The sequence below is a fragment of the Mauremys mutica genome, chromosome 2, assembly GCF_020497125.1.
Source record: "Mauremys mutica isolate MM-2020 ecotype Southern chromosome 2, ASM2049712v1, whole genome shotgun sequence".
Classification (NCBI taxonomy): domain Eukaryota; kingdom Metazoa; phylum Chordata; order Testudines; family Geoemydidae; genus Mauremys; species Mauremys mutica.
The window spans coordinates 268,631,104-268,646,022 of record NC_059073.1 but is presented as its reverse complement, the minus strand read 5'-3'; the positions used below and the strand labels follow the sequence as shown (position 1 = coordinate 268,646,022).

Here is a 14,919-nt window from a genome sequence, read left to right as displayed (position 1 = left end):
TGGCTGCAGTTCGCCACTCCAGGCCAATGGGGGCGGCGGGAAGCCACGGCCAGCACATCCCTTGGCCCGCGCTGCTTCCCGCAACCCCCATTGGCCTGAAGCGGCAAACTGCGGCCAGTGGGAGCTGCGATTGGCTGAACCTGCGGACGCGGCAGGTAAACAAACTGGTCTGGCCTGCCAGGGTGCTTACCCTGGCGAGCTGTGTGCCAGAGGTTGCTGACCCCTGGTCTAGATAATACTTAGTCCTGCCATGAGTGTAGGGGAGTGGACAAGATGACCTCTCAAAGTCCCTTCTGGTCCTATGAGTCTATGGTTCAAGAAGTTCATTAACAGAATTGTGCAAAATTACAACAAGAAACCAAGAAGGATGTAGATGCAGTGCTTCATGGTAGGTTTGAATAGCCAACTTTAATTTGTGTGATGATTTTAAAACACGAGTTAAATGTAATAATATGGTCATGAAATATTTTTCAGTTTTTACTATCATGCCGTACAGCCTGCCTTTGCCCTCATGGTCTCACCCCTCACCCCCTCTGTATATTTGAACAGCCCCCCTAATTTCAATTCCCAGAGAAAACACTGTTCCTGTCAGTGTTCCAAACAAATTTCAGCATACTTTAATGACAAAAATCAGATTTACTCTTGTAAGTACTACAGAGATAATACAGCTAGGGGAGGGCAAGCTGAGTTCTAAGCTCACTCTTAAATCCTCATCAGAGTTAATAAAGAACCGAATTCTGCTCCCACTGGAGTCAGTGTGAAAATAAACTTCAGTGGGGAACAGGATCAGACTCTAAGTTCCATTTGCAGAACTGTTATTATTGGTGGTGATGTATAACAGCCAGAACAGATAGACTTTGATTCAAGGTTGAGCTTTAAGGGCTTGCAGTTTAAAAACAAAACAAAAAACAACAACCAAGCTGTACATGTGGACTGAACAAGTTTGATGCAGAGCAGAAGCTGTTGAGAGAATTATGAAGCCATTTGTAGTCGCTTTTCAGAATCTAACCACAACTGGATTATCAACTGAAAGTTTCTAGTTTCTCCATATTTTTTAGTTGAGCAAGTGAAAAAAATTATTAGAACACATGGGGAGTGTGTGCATGGGGATGGGTGTAGGGGGGTTGTCATGCTTATATAACACAAGACCAGCTAAACTGTTTTTGCTCAAACTTAAAAACCTAATTAGTAGGCTAAAACCAAACAGCATTCTTTCTGGGATTAAACTTTCCATATGCATCTGAAAGGGGAGTTAGAACTGAAACTGCATTTCTGAATAAGGTATCAATTGCACTAGCAAATGCTACAATGTATTTTGATTGTTTTTTTCTCTGATCAGAAAGTCATTGTTTGGCAATCTTCTTTTTTCTTATCACTCTGAACTTCCAAACAGAAAAGAAACACAACAAATCTCCCAGCACAGGGAACAGATTTGTTAAGAAGGTGCAATTGTTAGTTACTTTTCTGACCATAACTACCTTCAAAAAGCAAGTTAAGTTTGAAGAAAATATTTTTTCAAAGTCATGAATGTTGAAGTCAACAATTTTACACATGCACTTTTAAAAAACAAACAAACATATTTTCTATTGATTTGTTGGGTTGCAAAACACTAGAACTAGTTACTACTTCTTACTATGTAACCCAATATCAATAAATTTTTCTGTTTAGGGGCCTTCAAAGGCAGGTTCCATCCTCTCCCTTCCCCCTATCCCTGTTTCTATATAGAGAAGCCACTGGCCAACTGACATTCCCAACCGCCAAGAACTTTTTGACTTCAACATTCCATCCTCTCCACCTGTTAGAGGTCTCGCCTGGAATGGAATGCTAAACTGTGTGATGCTGTTCAACCACTAGGTGGTGCTGTGTGAGACAAACCTTAATTAAGCTAACCGCAGCCACACCTGACAGAGCATTGAAGTATCTTGTTATAGGAACACATCTGGTGCGTATCTCTATGAAAAGTCTGTAGTCAGTCCCTATCTGCTACAGAAACGTGACTGCTAGTTGCAGCCCTGCAACCTATTGTGTACAAGAAGTACATGACATCGCTGAAACCCATTCTACTTACTGTTTGAATAGCAGTAGAGCTGAAGAGTCTATCATTCAATGTGCTCCTTATTTCACATGAATCTAATACAGCTGCAGATGTTTCACCATAGCACAACCTTCCTCTAACTGCAATCGATCTAAAAATATCAACAGCCTTAGGACTATCTGACCTTTACAAGGTGCTGCACTCTTACTCTAGGTGATTGCACAGACTTGCCCAATCTTTGTTTTTTCACTGAAGACTCTTGTTTTATAGCCTGCAATCTGGCTTTGCATCTTTTTCTTTCTGGATAACTGCCAGAAATCCCCCCCTTCTCCCAGTTGCTCAGGACCATATTCTTCTTATTTAGGAAAAGCAGGGCTTGTATTTAATAACTACATTATTTTTATTTAAACATTATATAACTCTAACACAAGAGCAGCCAGAGCCTGGTGTTGACTGCAAGCTGCAGCTCTCTGCAGTCCAGAACCCCACCTTCCAAAATAGAAAATCACTTTTTGATCTCTGTAGCCACCTTGAATCCTGAGGTAATAATTAGCTGCTCCACCCTGAGGATGCTTTATCAGTTGCTTTGGGTAAGGTAAAAGGGGCTCATTGTCTCCTATATGATTTGCATCTGTGGCCAGGGTTGCAAAGATACAGTCTCCCTTGTATGACCCAAACTCTCTTGGGTTTTGTTCTTCTCCCCGTGCTAAGCAGTGACCACAGAAGTCATCATCTTTCTCACTGACTAACAGTGTTCTGGGTGGGGAGAGATGCAAATAGCCAGGTCCCTGTCAAGAGAAAACTGGCCTAGCCTGCTGTAGGAATGAGAGATGAGCACAATCTGGGAAGGAGATGCCTGAGACCTACTAATATTAGGAAGGAATTGATAGACTATGAAGGTAAAAGATTGATGGGTTGTTTGTTTGGGTGGGAGACTTGGAGAAAAGTAGAGAGTACTGTAGTGGGGTGTCTTGTTTCAGAAAGTCCATTCATAAATGACTACATCCTTGAAGGGAGGAGCTGGTTTACAGGTTTGATTCAGCATGATGAGAGAAGAGCAGAAGGGAAGTTTAAGAGGTAAGGGACAAGTGGGGGAAAGTCAACTGTGAGTATATACAACCTATACAAATGTTAGTTTTACATAAGTTAGTTTACACCTTTTTGAGGGGTCAATGTAGGTAGGCCTGTGGTGGAACTTGGCAATACTGCCCAACTTAGACAAACTGAAAAAGGGATCATTAAGCAAAACAGCAGCCTGCTAAATTATGTCTTGGCTAAGAAAATGTTCACTCTTCCCAGTGATTGGCAACTGCTGATTCCCACAGCATATCCTCAATGAAAGCTGAAGAGGCAGCTATGCAGAATACCATGAGGAGTCATTGGGGGTGGGAGGTACGTAATGGGTCAGACCAAAGGTCCATCAAACCCAGTATCCTGTCTTTCAACAGTGGCCAATGCCAGGTGCTCCCGAGGGAATGAACAGAACAGGTAATCATCAAGTGATCCTTTCCCTGTTGCTCATTCCCAGCTTCTTTGGCAAACACCATACCTGCTCATCCTGGCTAATAGCCATTGATGGACCTATCCTCCATTAATGTATCTATTTCTTTTTTTAACCCTGTTATAGTCTTAGCATTCCACAACATCCTCTGGCAAGGAGTTCCACAGGTTGACTATGTTGTGTGAAAAAATACTTTTTGTTTTAAACCTGCCTCTTAATTTAATTTGGGGACCCCCTAGTTCTTGTGTTATGAGAAGGAGTAAATAACACTTCCTTATTTACTTTCTCCACACCAGTCATGATTTTATAGACCTCTAGCATATCCCCCCTTAGTTGTCTTTTTTTCCAAGCTGAAAAGTCCCAGTCTTATTAATTGCTCCTCACATAGAAGCTTTTCCATACCCCTAATAATTTTTGTTGCCCTTTTCTGAATCTTTTCCAATTCCAATATATCTTTTTTTGAGATGGGGTGACCACATCTGCATGCAATATTCAAAATGTGGGCATACCATGGATTTATATAGAGGCAATATGATATTTTCTGTCCTATTATCTATCCCTTTCTTAATTATTCCCAACATTTTGTTTGCTTTTTTGATGGCTGCTGCACATTGAATGGATGTTTTCAGAGAATTATCCATGACTCCAAGATCTCTTTCTTGAGCGATAACAGCTCATTTAGATCCCATCATTTTATATGTATAGTTGGGTTTATGTTTTCCAGTGTGCATTACTTTGCATTTATCAACAGTGAATTTCATCTGCTATTGTATTGCCCAGCCACCCAGTTTTGTGAGATCCTTTTGTAGCTCTTTGCAGTCTGCCTGGGACTTACAAAATTATTCAAAATTGTTATCATCTGCAAATTTTGCCACCTCACTGTTTACCCCTTTTCCCAGATCATTTATGAATATGTTGAATGGGACTTGTCCCATTACAGACTCCTGGGGGACATCACTATTTACTGCTCTCCATTCTGAAAACTGACCATTTATTCCTACCTTTTGTTTCCTATCTTTTAATCAGTTACCAATCCATGAGGACCTTCCCTCTTATCCCATCACAGGTAGGAGCGTATCAAGCTGTGAGAATCTCAGGGGTAGTGGGATATTTGTTATAAATTATGTGGAGAAGTGGGTGAGAGCTCTAAGTAATCACACGTGGACTGCCTTCACTAGGGGAAAAAGTGTTCTTAACTTGTGTGTAAACTACAAACTGGCTTGTCATCTTGCGTGAGTTAAATCGATTAAGAACACCTTCTTTGTTCTCACAGTGGGGCGAGGAAGGTCATGGGGAGTTGACAGTGGAGACAGCAGGGGAGTTAGCTGTGAATGTGTGTTTAGAGATGTAGGTATTTCGTTATAAATACCTTTGACTAGCCTTGAAGTGTATGTCTTGTATTATAGGCGTCTTCTTTATTTACAGTAGTTATTTTCAGTCTAGCCTGACTCTGAATAAAATAGTAAATGACAAGAAAATGCAGAGCGGGCTTTTTGGAAGGGAGAAGGAGGTGGGAGGGCTGCATGCCCCGCCTCCCACTCTTCCTCGCAAGAGGCACTCCTTCGCCTCCTAGGGAATTGGACTCTATTAGAGTATAGGATGAGACCTTCCTGGGCGGACAGATTATCCCACATCTCCCTGCTAGAGGGTTTCTTGTACTGTATCTATTCCTGTGTTTTTAATTCTATGGAAGGTTGGAGGCATGCGGAGTGGGGGATGTGTGTGGTGCAGTTGTATGGGAGGACGCAGCATTGGTGTGTGTGCAGGATGTGAGGCAAGTGCATAGGGAAGCCAAGTGGGTGCAGTAGCTGTGGTGCCGTGGCAGAGCTGGGACTGTGGTGCTGGAGACCGGTGTGACGGAATCCCACGTGCGTAACTTCGATTGCCCCTACGAGACTCCATTTCAAGCTGTGAGTGCAGCGCACCACGGAGACTGATTTATTGCGATGTGCAGAAAACCGGGAGGCGGGAGCATGCGCAGAAGAGAGCATATTGAAGCTGGTGAGTAACGCATGCGCATTGTGGAGAAAGGCAATAAATCCGAACGAGCAGCGCGAAGCATGCGCATGCGGGCACCGCGCTAAGGGGAATTCAATTAGTTATTTACGGTAACAGAAGTCGAAAGAATTTAGAACCTCTGCGCTTCCCGTAGTGCGGACTGTACCAAGCCGGCTGGGGGAGAGGTGCATCGCGGCCAGGCCCGGCCGTTCGCCCAGCGCCTTTGGGCAGACGCACGCAGTGGCCGGCTGTGTGAGTTGAGGCGCACGCAGGGAGGCGGGTGAGTATCAGGCAGGCCCGGAGTGCGATGGGGCCGGAGTGTAGGGAGGCTTCCCCTCCCACCCCGCGGTCTGCCGTGCAGTGGCGGCGCCGGCGGAGAGACGGGGCTGGGGGCCGCGGCTGGGTAATGGCAGCGCTGTGAGGAGGGGGAGCGGGGCAGGGACTGCAGCCGCAGGACACGGAGGAGGGAGGCCGGCCGGCCGGCTCCGCTGACTCAGGCCTCTGCTGCCAGGTAACCCCCGCTGGAGGCGCCTCTGGCTTCCCCGCGAACGCCGGGGGGAAGCGGAGCGAGGGCTTCCCCCGGCTCCGAGGGGGCATGACCTCCTCGCGCACGGCCTGGATCCGCTGGGCCCGGCTCGGGGGGTATGTTACCGCCGAGCGCACTTGCTGGCCCTGCGCCTCCCGAGAGGCTGACTCCTTCCCCCGCCCCCCCCCCCGGGATCTGTTGGCTGCTCCCCAAAACCTCTCGCCCTCGTGACGGGTTTTGTTCTCCTCCCCACGCTGAGCCCCGCCGGGCTGAGGTCCCGGCCATGTTTGGCTCTTTGCACCCGCTCTGAGTTGTTCCTAGCAGGCCCCGGCATCCGCCCCCGGGGAAATGTTACACCCCCGTCCCCGCCAGTTTCACTTTTGGTTTGGGAGTGAATAATGTGGGTGTGGAGGGGCAGGGAGGTGAGGGGCCCACCGCCCGCTCACTGGTTACGCTCCTGGGCGATTTCCAGGACCCTGGCTGCTGGGCTTGGCCAAGTTAGATCTTTTCCGTGTCCTAACTTAAGTAGCCAATATCTCTTCCGCTGGCTGGCCTCCCGCACTACACCCTTGTGTCTCTTGGGGGACCTGCATGTGGGCACACAATCTGCATTTATCACATTTAATAGCCCCCTACTCATAAATAGAACATATGACGATGGGAACCAAAGGCTAAGAAAACCAAAGGCTGTCTGCTGCTTCTAATGTAGAATGGGGTTAAAGTGTATCTACCTGGTTTTTCACTAGTGCAAACCCTTGGTGTAGAGAAGACCTGAACTGATACATCTTGCTCTGAAGTAAGCTGCACTAGTTTGTTACTTTTTATATTAGTGCAGTGTGTCCACGTTGTAGCTACACTTAGACACAGGCGTGTTTGTGTAACACCCCGTTACAGACAAGCCATACTGAAATTTCTGAGGATTAATTAGTTCATCTAAAAATGTTTTGAAATTATAAAAAGAAATTATGTAAATATTTTATTGCAGTTTTAACTCCAGCAATGTATCCATCTTCAATAAGCACTCTATCTCAAACCAGTTAATATTTGACATTTTGTGGGTTTATTTTTTTGTCACAAAGGATCTGAAACTGCTATACAGATTACTTATCTTCAGCACCACTGAAATACAGCTTCATTGGTCCTGTATACCTCATGGGGGAGATAGTTTCTCATGACAGGAAGAAAACTCTTCCTTGTGTAGAGATACTTAGAGAGAATTGGGGCAGCAAGAAACTGGTGCACAGCATGCTACACAACCCTTTTATTGACATGTGAGGACACGGCTATTAATCCCTGCTCATACAAAAAGTGCCATGGAAGCCTTCCAACTCTTAAAGAGCAGAGATGACTTCTGCTTAGATCTCATCAAAAGTGTTCCCACATATTTTAATATAATTGTGTGATTAATCCTTTTAGATAAAGACCAGTTACTAATTTTTGTTTGTTGCCAAAGACACGCTTTATTGGGGTTTGTTTCTTAGTTTTTTAGTGGAGTTCATCTTCCTTTTGGAAGACATACCCCTCAAATCTCTTCCTTTCCTGGGATTTATTATAACTTGTTGCCATTTTTGTCAATTCATGTTAATAGTAGCAATATTATTTCTGGATTCTGGACAATACCTTTTCTTTAAACACAGTAGTGTCCATTTTATAAATGTTTTGAATGTTTATACTAAACTGAAAATATTAATACATCATTTGGTGTGTGTTAATAGTAGTAAGTTTGTTTTTTTTAAGCAGTAAAAAGGATCCTGTTCTAGGACAGTATCTTGATGTAGCTTGATAGTCTAATCTGTATAAATGTCCAGTACTACTCAGAATCCTACTAAGCTCTCTGCCTTCATGTTATTCTAGTGATGAGTTCCACAGGCCAATTCTTTTATAAGTATTTCCTTTTATCAGTTCAAAACTGGTTGCTTTGAAATTTTATTAAATTTCCATTTGTTATTGTGGGAGAAGGGAAATAGGCGTGCCTGATCAACTGTCTCTTAAATTGTGCATTATTTTATATGCTTTTCCCGTCTTCCCACTTTGTGTCCTCTCAAACTACACAGACCTAATCTTTGCAGTCTTTATATGCAAGTTTTTCCATGCATCCAGAGATCCCTGACAAAGGCAATCTGAACACCCTCTATTTCTACTATATCCGTTTTAGAGAAAGTGGCCAATATTAAATACAGTCTACTAACACTTTTTGTCTTTTTGGCTGCCGTGGCATATCGAAAAGAGGTGTGTTTGTGTGGTGTTTTTTAAATCTATGGATTTGACAGCACTTGGTCAATTTCAACTATTTTGTTCATGGCCAGGTGCTCTTTTTGTCTCATGCGCAAGCATGCACTTCTGTAGGGGGAATACATGTGTACAGTCTTTCCTGTGCCCTGCAAAGGAGTATACCAGTAGCATAAAAAGCTGCTCCTGTTCCTGAGTTTGGGACCCAGATTGAGTTGGCTTTTATCTAAAGATATCCGGATCTTTGCTTCCTTGTGTAGGACAGGCTTTACCTTACCTACTTCTCAGAATTTTGACTCTTTGAAGCACTGATATCCTACCTTCATTCTGAGGCCAACTGTAAATGGCCTTGTTTCTATTGCTTTCAAGCAATCCCTGCTGACCTCAGATTCTGTTTGGACATTGTATAGAGGCTGTACACAGCAACTATGTAATCCACGGGGCTAGGAACCATTCAGTAAGGAGGCAAGATTATTGCCAAAGTACAGAATGCCACTTAGGATAGTTTTCAGCCAGTAGTGAAGACTCCAGCCAGCAGTTACTATGTAGTAGGTGAGTGTGCTGACACATGCAGTGAATTCCTAAATGTTACTAGGCTAGTACCCTTCAAGTTGATCAGCTTTGTCATAAATAGGGAGTCATTACTCCTTGAGAAAGGAGACTATTTTTCTCTCGGAACAAGACAGTTAAGGTCATTGAACAATAATCCTTTCAAGGCTTCAGTGTAAAACACGAATAATTTTCCAACAGATCAAGATACATAACAAAGGATGGGCTTTCTGGATGATGATGAACTTTCAGTGTTGTTCAAGGTGGCTGAATTAAACCTGTAACTGAGTGCCTAAAGATTGTCACTTCAGTATTGTAGGAGATCACATTGTAATACTGCAGTGCACAACTCAAAATTTTACACTGCACTTCTGACTTTAAGGATGGGCTGCCTCCTTCTGTCCCTCCTTCTCATACAAAAGTTCATAAGTACTACAGAACCTTGTGTATTCAAGCAGTGCCAGTATGAAGGATTGTGAGGAGGCATCTCTAATTAAGAATGTACAAATACAGATTTTTCTGCGTCTCATGGACCAAGCACTGCAAGTAGTTGAGCTACAGAATGCTGTACTCCTCAGTGTCCATTGACTATTTGTCAGGTCCTTGCAGGTACTAAATCATGAAGATATGAAAGTGCAGGGATTCAATTAGAATAGTGTAAGTACCTGATACATATCTAGAGCTCACCATGATCATCTCAAAGTCTCAAGGGTAGAGTCTGTCCAATTCACCATCAAGTGTTAGGAACTATGTAACAGCATGTGAAGAGCATAAGCCTAACTCTTAACTGAAAGGGATAAGGAAGAAACTTTTATCTTATGGGAATAACCTTCCTTGCCCATAGACCCATTGTCTGTGCAGGGTTTCTTAATTTTTGTTTCTTGCTGCTGCCAGACACAGCTTGCTGTGCTAGCTAGACCACTGGTCTGATCTAGTATGGTAATTTCTGTGTTTTAAGTTGACTGTCATCCCTTAACCCAGGGGTCCCCAACCCCCGGTCCGCGGCCCGGTACCGGTCCGCGGCCTGTTAGAAACTGGGCCGCGAACCGACCCAGTGGACCTCCCGCAGGCGTGCCTGCGGAAGGTCTACCCGAGCCGCGGGACGAGCGCTCCCTCCGCAGTCATGCCTGCGGGAGGTCCGCTGCTCCCGGGGCTCCGGTAGACCTCCCGCAGGCATGACTGTGGACGGTTCGCTGGTCGCGCGGCTCAGCTGGACCGCCCGCAGGCCCGCCCGCGGGCGCACCACCGGCTCCAGTTGAGCTGCCGCAGCCGTGCCTGCGGGTGGTCCAGCTGAGCCGCGCGACCAGCGAACCGTCCGCAGTCATGCCTGCGGCAGCTCAACCGGAGCCGGTGGACCTCCCGCAGGCACGCCTGCGGGCGGTCCGGCTGAGCCGCGGGACGAGCGCTCCCGACCGGTCCCTGGTCCTCAAAAGGTTGGGGACCCCTGCCTTAACCTATGGCTCACTAGTTTGATCACCCAACATGTGGCATCAACTTTACCTGGTTTTAGGATTACCAAGTATTCACATAACATTATTAAAACCATTTGGAAAGAATGTGTTGCCTAAGCTACTAACATTTGCTCATTCTGTTAACAGCATTTGGACGAATTCAAATACCATTTTTTGAAATACGTTTCTTCAGTGGGTTACAATGTTAACCCTTTGCTTATTTTGTGTGTGCATGTGAAAATATGTATAGTCAGTATAGCAAATTTATACTTGTGTATTCCTCTGGAAAACACAACTTTTTGACAAGCAAAAATACAGAACTACTTTTTCATTGTTAATCATCAGAGTAAGAGGTGGATGGCTAGAGTTGTGTGCATGATCTGACAAATGTTCATGACAAATATTGGTGGTCTGAGATAGATGTGTAGGACACACAATACTAACTTGTTTATATCTTTAATGTATTCAGCATGCTTGTACATCATTTGAGAAAGTAAGCTCCTTAGGGCAGGGACAATATTATTTTGTTCGGAAGCAACCAAATCACAATTCATAAAATTGTACACATTCAAAGTTCCTGTTAAAAGTGCATTATAAAACACACTGTTCAGTGCAGTTTGACAGATGTTACTTTTTAGAGACCTTAACTTTAGTCTTCATAGACTTCGACTTTGTGTGACCTTAATATTTGACTAAGAGGTGCATATTTAATTTTTACATAGGGTCCTTGATGCACAATATTACACCAGTGTACATAGTTATAATATAAAGAGAAAGTTTAAAGGTGATGCTTTTGAAGAAATTACTATTTGCTTTAAAGGAAAAAGAGTTTCAGGGCTCTACCAGTTACTTTCTAAAAACTCTTGAAACATGCTGTTTGACTGCTTCTTAATATTTAGGAGGTTGAGACTTAACACTTTTTTTTTCTCCCCTACAGATTAACACTAAATCCCCACAATGTCCCTGAAACCACGAGTAGTTGATTTTGATGAAACATGGAACAAACTTCTAACAACAATTAAAGCTGTTGTAATGTTGGATTATGTTGAAAGAGCGACATGGAATGACCGCTTCTCGTATCCTTTAAACAGAATTTTGCCTTTATTTTTCTACCTATGAATATACTTAGCACAGAGTGGCCCTCGCACTTTGTAACACAGTAATGTGGGCTTGATCCAAAGGCCCATTAAAACGAATGAGATTATTTCACTGACTTCAATGAGTTTTGGATGAGGCGTTGAGAGGAAGACCTGTGGTTTTATACAAATGTAATTGTTTTCCACTGTTTTTGTATAGAAGTGGAAATAATCAAATCTGTTTTTCACATTGCTTTCAGCAGGATAAATCTTAATAGGTGTAACCAGAGCAGTTTTAACTGTTTTCTTTCCCTTCCAAAGAGGTGTGTTGTCTGTGTGTTTAAACTCATTTATATCAGTCTTCCACTATCCTGGAACTGTTCTTTGTTCAAAACCTCTATGGGTTGAGACTCCCCATCCTTATAAGCAAGCTATTTTAATTATACACGGAAGTAAAACCACTTATTGGTTCTAAGTATTCTTGATAGCATGTAAAGATGTAGTTGTTATAACTTAAATCACATCCTTAATTAATAGTGGCCAGGGCAAAAACTTCTGCCACATTATAAACTCACATCCTGCTTTAATGCCATTTACCATTTTATTCTTCTCCAACAGCCAAAGATAAATAAATTTTTCTTAAATGTAGTTCGTGGTGATACTCACCCTTCTCTCTCTTTTACGTATAGTCTTACGATGTGAAGGATCTTCTGTTTTGAGAGAGAAGCATTGTTGTTGCAACTAAAATAGGCTTGTAGAATAATTAAGAGGCATAACCTACTGACTTTTTTTTTTTTTTCTTCCCCTTCAGGGGAAAAAGCTGCCTTGTAGTGGGGAATAATGGGTGAATTCTAAGTGACTTCTCAGAGACTCACCTGCAATCTGAATCCTTCTGACAAGCAATAATTTTCAGATCTAAGAGTCCAGATACTATAGAGCAGATTTTGATACATAGATTTCTACCACATAAATTTACAAAAAGTGAAGAAGAGCCTTTTGAGTCTACGTCCTGTTTAACAAGCTGTGCCTGCATTTCAGAGTAGATGGCTTTCTATTCTGTCCATATTGCTGTCCCTGAAGAACAACATAAAATTGAGTTGGTTGCAAGTCCACTTACAGCTCGCTTTCAAGGACAATAAATTCTCTGACGGCTCTTGCATTAGAAACCCTTTTATAATTGCACTTCTGGAGTCACGACTTCTCAATCTGTCTTTAGGACAACCAGATTTTAAAAACACTGTTACTTCTGTAGTTTTAAAAAGTCACTACTGATTTGGTTTGAGAGGACTTGCATTTTGTCAAATTGTTCTGTTACTCTTTAACCATAAGTGCAACTCATGAAAACCAAAAATAAGCTGTTCAAGAACTGCATGTTCCAATCTCAAAAGGATGCATAAATCAAGGTTGTAGCTCTGAGCTGTAGAAGTTAGCCAGAATTTTAAAAAAATAATAATTCAAAATACTTACAAATTTACATGTACGTTTTACACTCTTCAAGAGCCTGCCCTGATAATCACCCACCACAGCATTTTATTTTTTTTTTAATTGTATATGGAAGCATTTGTTTTAAAAATTCAAGCTGGCAGTATTTCTCATATTTCAGAAACATTTGAAATTGTTATTCCATAAATCACTGGAGCTGAATTTTTTTAATCTGTTTCAAAATATTAACTTTTTCCTATATAACCCCAATTTGTAACTTTTGTGTGAGGAACATGGAGATTATTTTTGAACGATACAGACCAATTTTGTACTGATCCCCCTTCAGAACTTATTCTGCAGCTCACTGAACATTAGTCAACTAGAGAACGCACACTAGCAGACTCCCAAATTTTGCTTAGTGGAGGCCGTTGGTGTAATTCCTAGGACCCCAGTGGTCATAAACTCTTAACTCCATGTCTAGGAAGATGGCAGCATAGTGACTATTTTGGCATCTTGCAGCTATAGGAGAGGAGATCTTGGAATACCCTCTGCACCTGTGTAGCATGATGAGCTTCTGTCAGCTTGTAGTTCCTAAGGGCTTGGCTACACTTGAAAGTTGCAGCGCTGGGAGTTACAGCGCTGGTCATGCAGCTGTGCAGGAACAGCGCTGGTGTGTGGCGACACTCACAGCTACCAGCGCTGGTGTGTGGCCACATTTGCAGCATTTACAGCGCTGTTGGGAGTGCTGCATTATGGGCAGCTATCCCAGCATTCAAGTGGCAACAACGTGCTTTTCAAAAGAGGGGGATGGAGGGTGGTGTACTGTGACAGGGAGCGGGGAAGAGAGAGAGAGTGGATTTTTGGAGCCAACACTGTGTGTTAGCTTCCTGGATTGAAAAATCACAAAATGTTTGCGAACCCTTAGTCTTAACTCTTAATTGCAAACAGCCTGCATCCAACGCTGTTTCTCTGTCAAGCAAACATTCACTCCCTGCCTCTCCTTTGATCATTCACAGCCAGGTACAGATAGCTCCTGTTTGCTGTGATCAGTGTTTGTTTTTTTAGATAAGCAGTTCAACCGATCGGAGTTCACAACAAAACAAAGAGAGGCTGCATAACAAAACAAAGAGTAATTTAGTTAAAAGCTTTCTGGGATATCTCCTTATTCCCTAGAGGCCAATAAAAGCGCTGGTGTGTGTCCACACTTGATGAGCAGCGCTGGATCACCAGCGCTGCAATCGCTACACCCCAACCTGACCAGGTGTACAGCCAGCGCTGCAGCCAGGGAGTTGCAGTGCTGGATGTGCCTTGCAGGTGTGGACGGTTACTAATTGCAGCACTGGAAAGCCTCTACCAGCGCTGCAACTTGCAAGTGTAGCCAAGCCCTAAGTAAAGATTGGCTCTTCTTGGAGTTGCTTCTAGCTTAAGTAAATTATATACTTCAACACAAGTCTCACTGGTGGGTGTTCAAAACTTAATGACATTACCAATTTTTTTCTATACAGTTAGTGTTAGGGCTTGGCTACACTGCCGCTTTACAGCGCTGCAACTTTCTCGCTTGGGGGTGTGAAAAAACACCCCCCTGAGCACAGCAAGTTACAGCGCTGTAAAGCGCCAGTGTAAACAGTGCCACAGCTCTGGAAGCGCGGCTCCCAGCACTGTAAGCTAATCCCCACAGGGAGGTGGAGTACTCCCGCCGCTGGGGGAGCCGCGCTTTGGAGTTTCGAGTGTAGCCATGCCCTTAGTTTATTTCAGATTTGGAACGATCATTTAGTAATTCAGATGCTCTTGCAGTGACACTTAAAAAAAATAAAAAGCTAGTTTTAAAAAGCCAGCTTGTGTGTTTGGTTTTTTTTAAAGTGGATTACCCACCAGCTTCAGATGTCTTGCTTAAATGAACATAGGTTGTTCCAAACTAAACTATCTCTTAAGATAGTAACGATTTTAGATATCTCTACCCTGATATAACACGCCCGGATATAACGCGGTAAAGCAGTGCTCGGGGGGGGCGCAGATGTGCACTCGCAGATCAAAGCAAGTTCGATGTAACGCGGTTTCACCTATAACGCGGTAAGATTTTTTTGGCTCCCAAGAACAGCATTATATCAGGGTAGAGGTGTATTTGCAAGAGC

At 43.4% G+C, this 14,919-nt stretch overlaps 1 protein-coding gene across 6 annotated transcripts in view; it reads left to right on the top strand.

The window, feature by feature from the left end:
* Positions 1-1,825: 1,825 nt before the first annotated feature.
* CUL2 (cullin 2) overlaps positions 1,826-14,919 on the top strand; it is a 102,671-nt gene continuing 89,577 nt past the window's right edge. The window contains exons 1-5 of one of the 6 annotated variants that reach the window (XM_045005276.1): positions 1,826-1,942; positions 3,016-3,112; positions 4,563-4,602; positions 5,362-5,537; positions 11,227-11,365. In XM_045005276.1, coding sequence (XP_044861211.1) covers positions 11,247-11,365 — 119 coding nt within the window. In that variant the 5' untranslated portion in view covers positions 1,826-1,942; positions 3,016-3,112; positions 4,563-4,602; positions 5,362-5,537; positions 11,227-11,246. Of the gene's footprint in view, positions 1,943-2,673; positions 2,935-3,015; positions 3,113-4,562; positions 4,603-5,209; positions 5,538-5,604; positions 5,815-5,916; positions 6,046-11,226; positions 11,366-14,919 lie in introns of those variants that run through there. The other 5 variants (XM_045005277.1, XM_045005278.1, XM_045005275.1 and 2 more) reach the window with 5 other exon arrangements.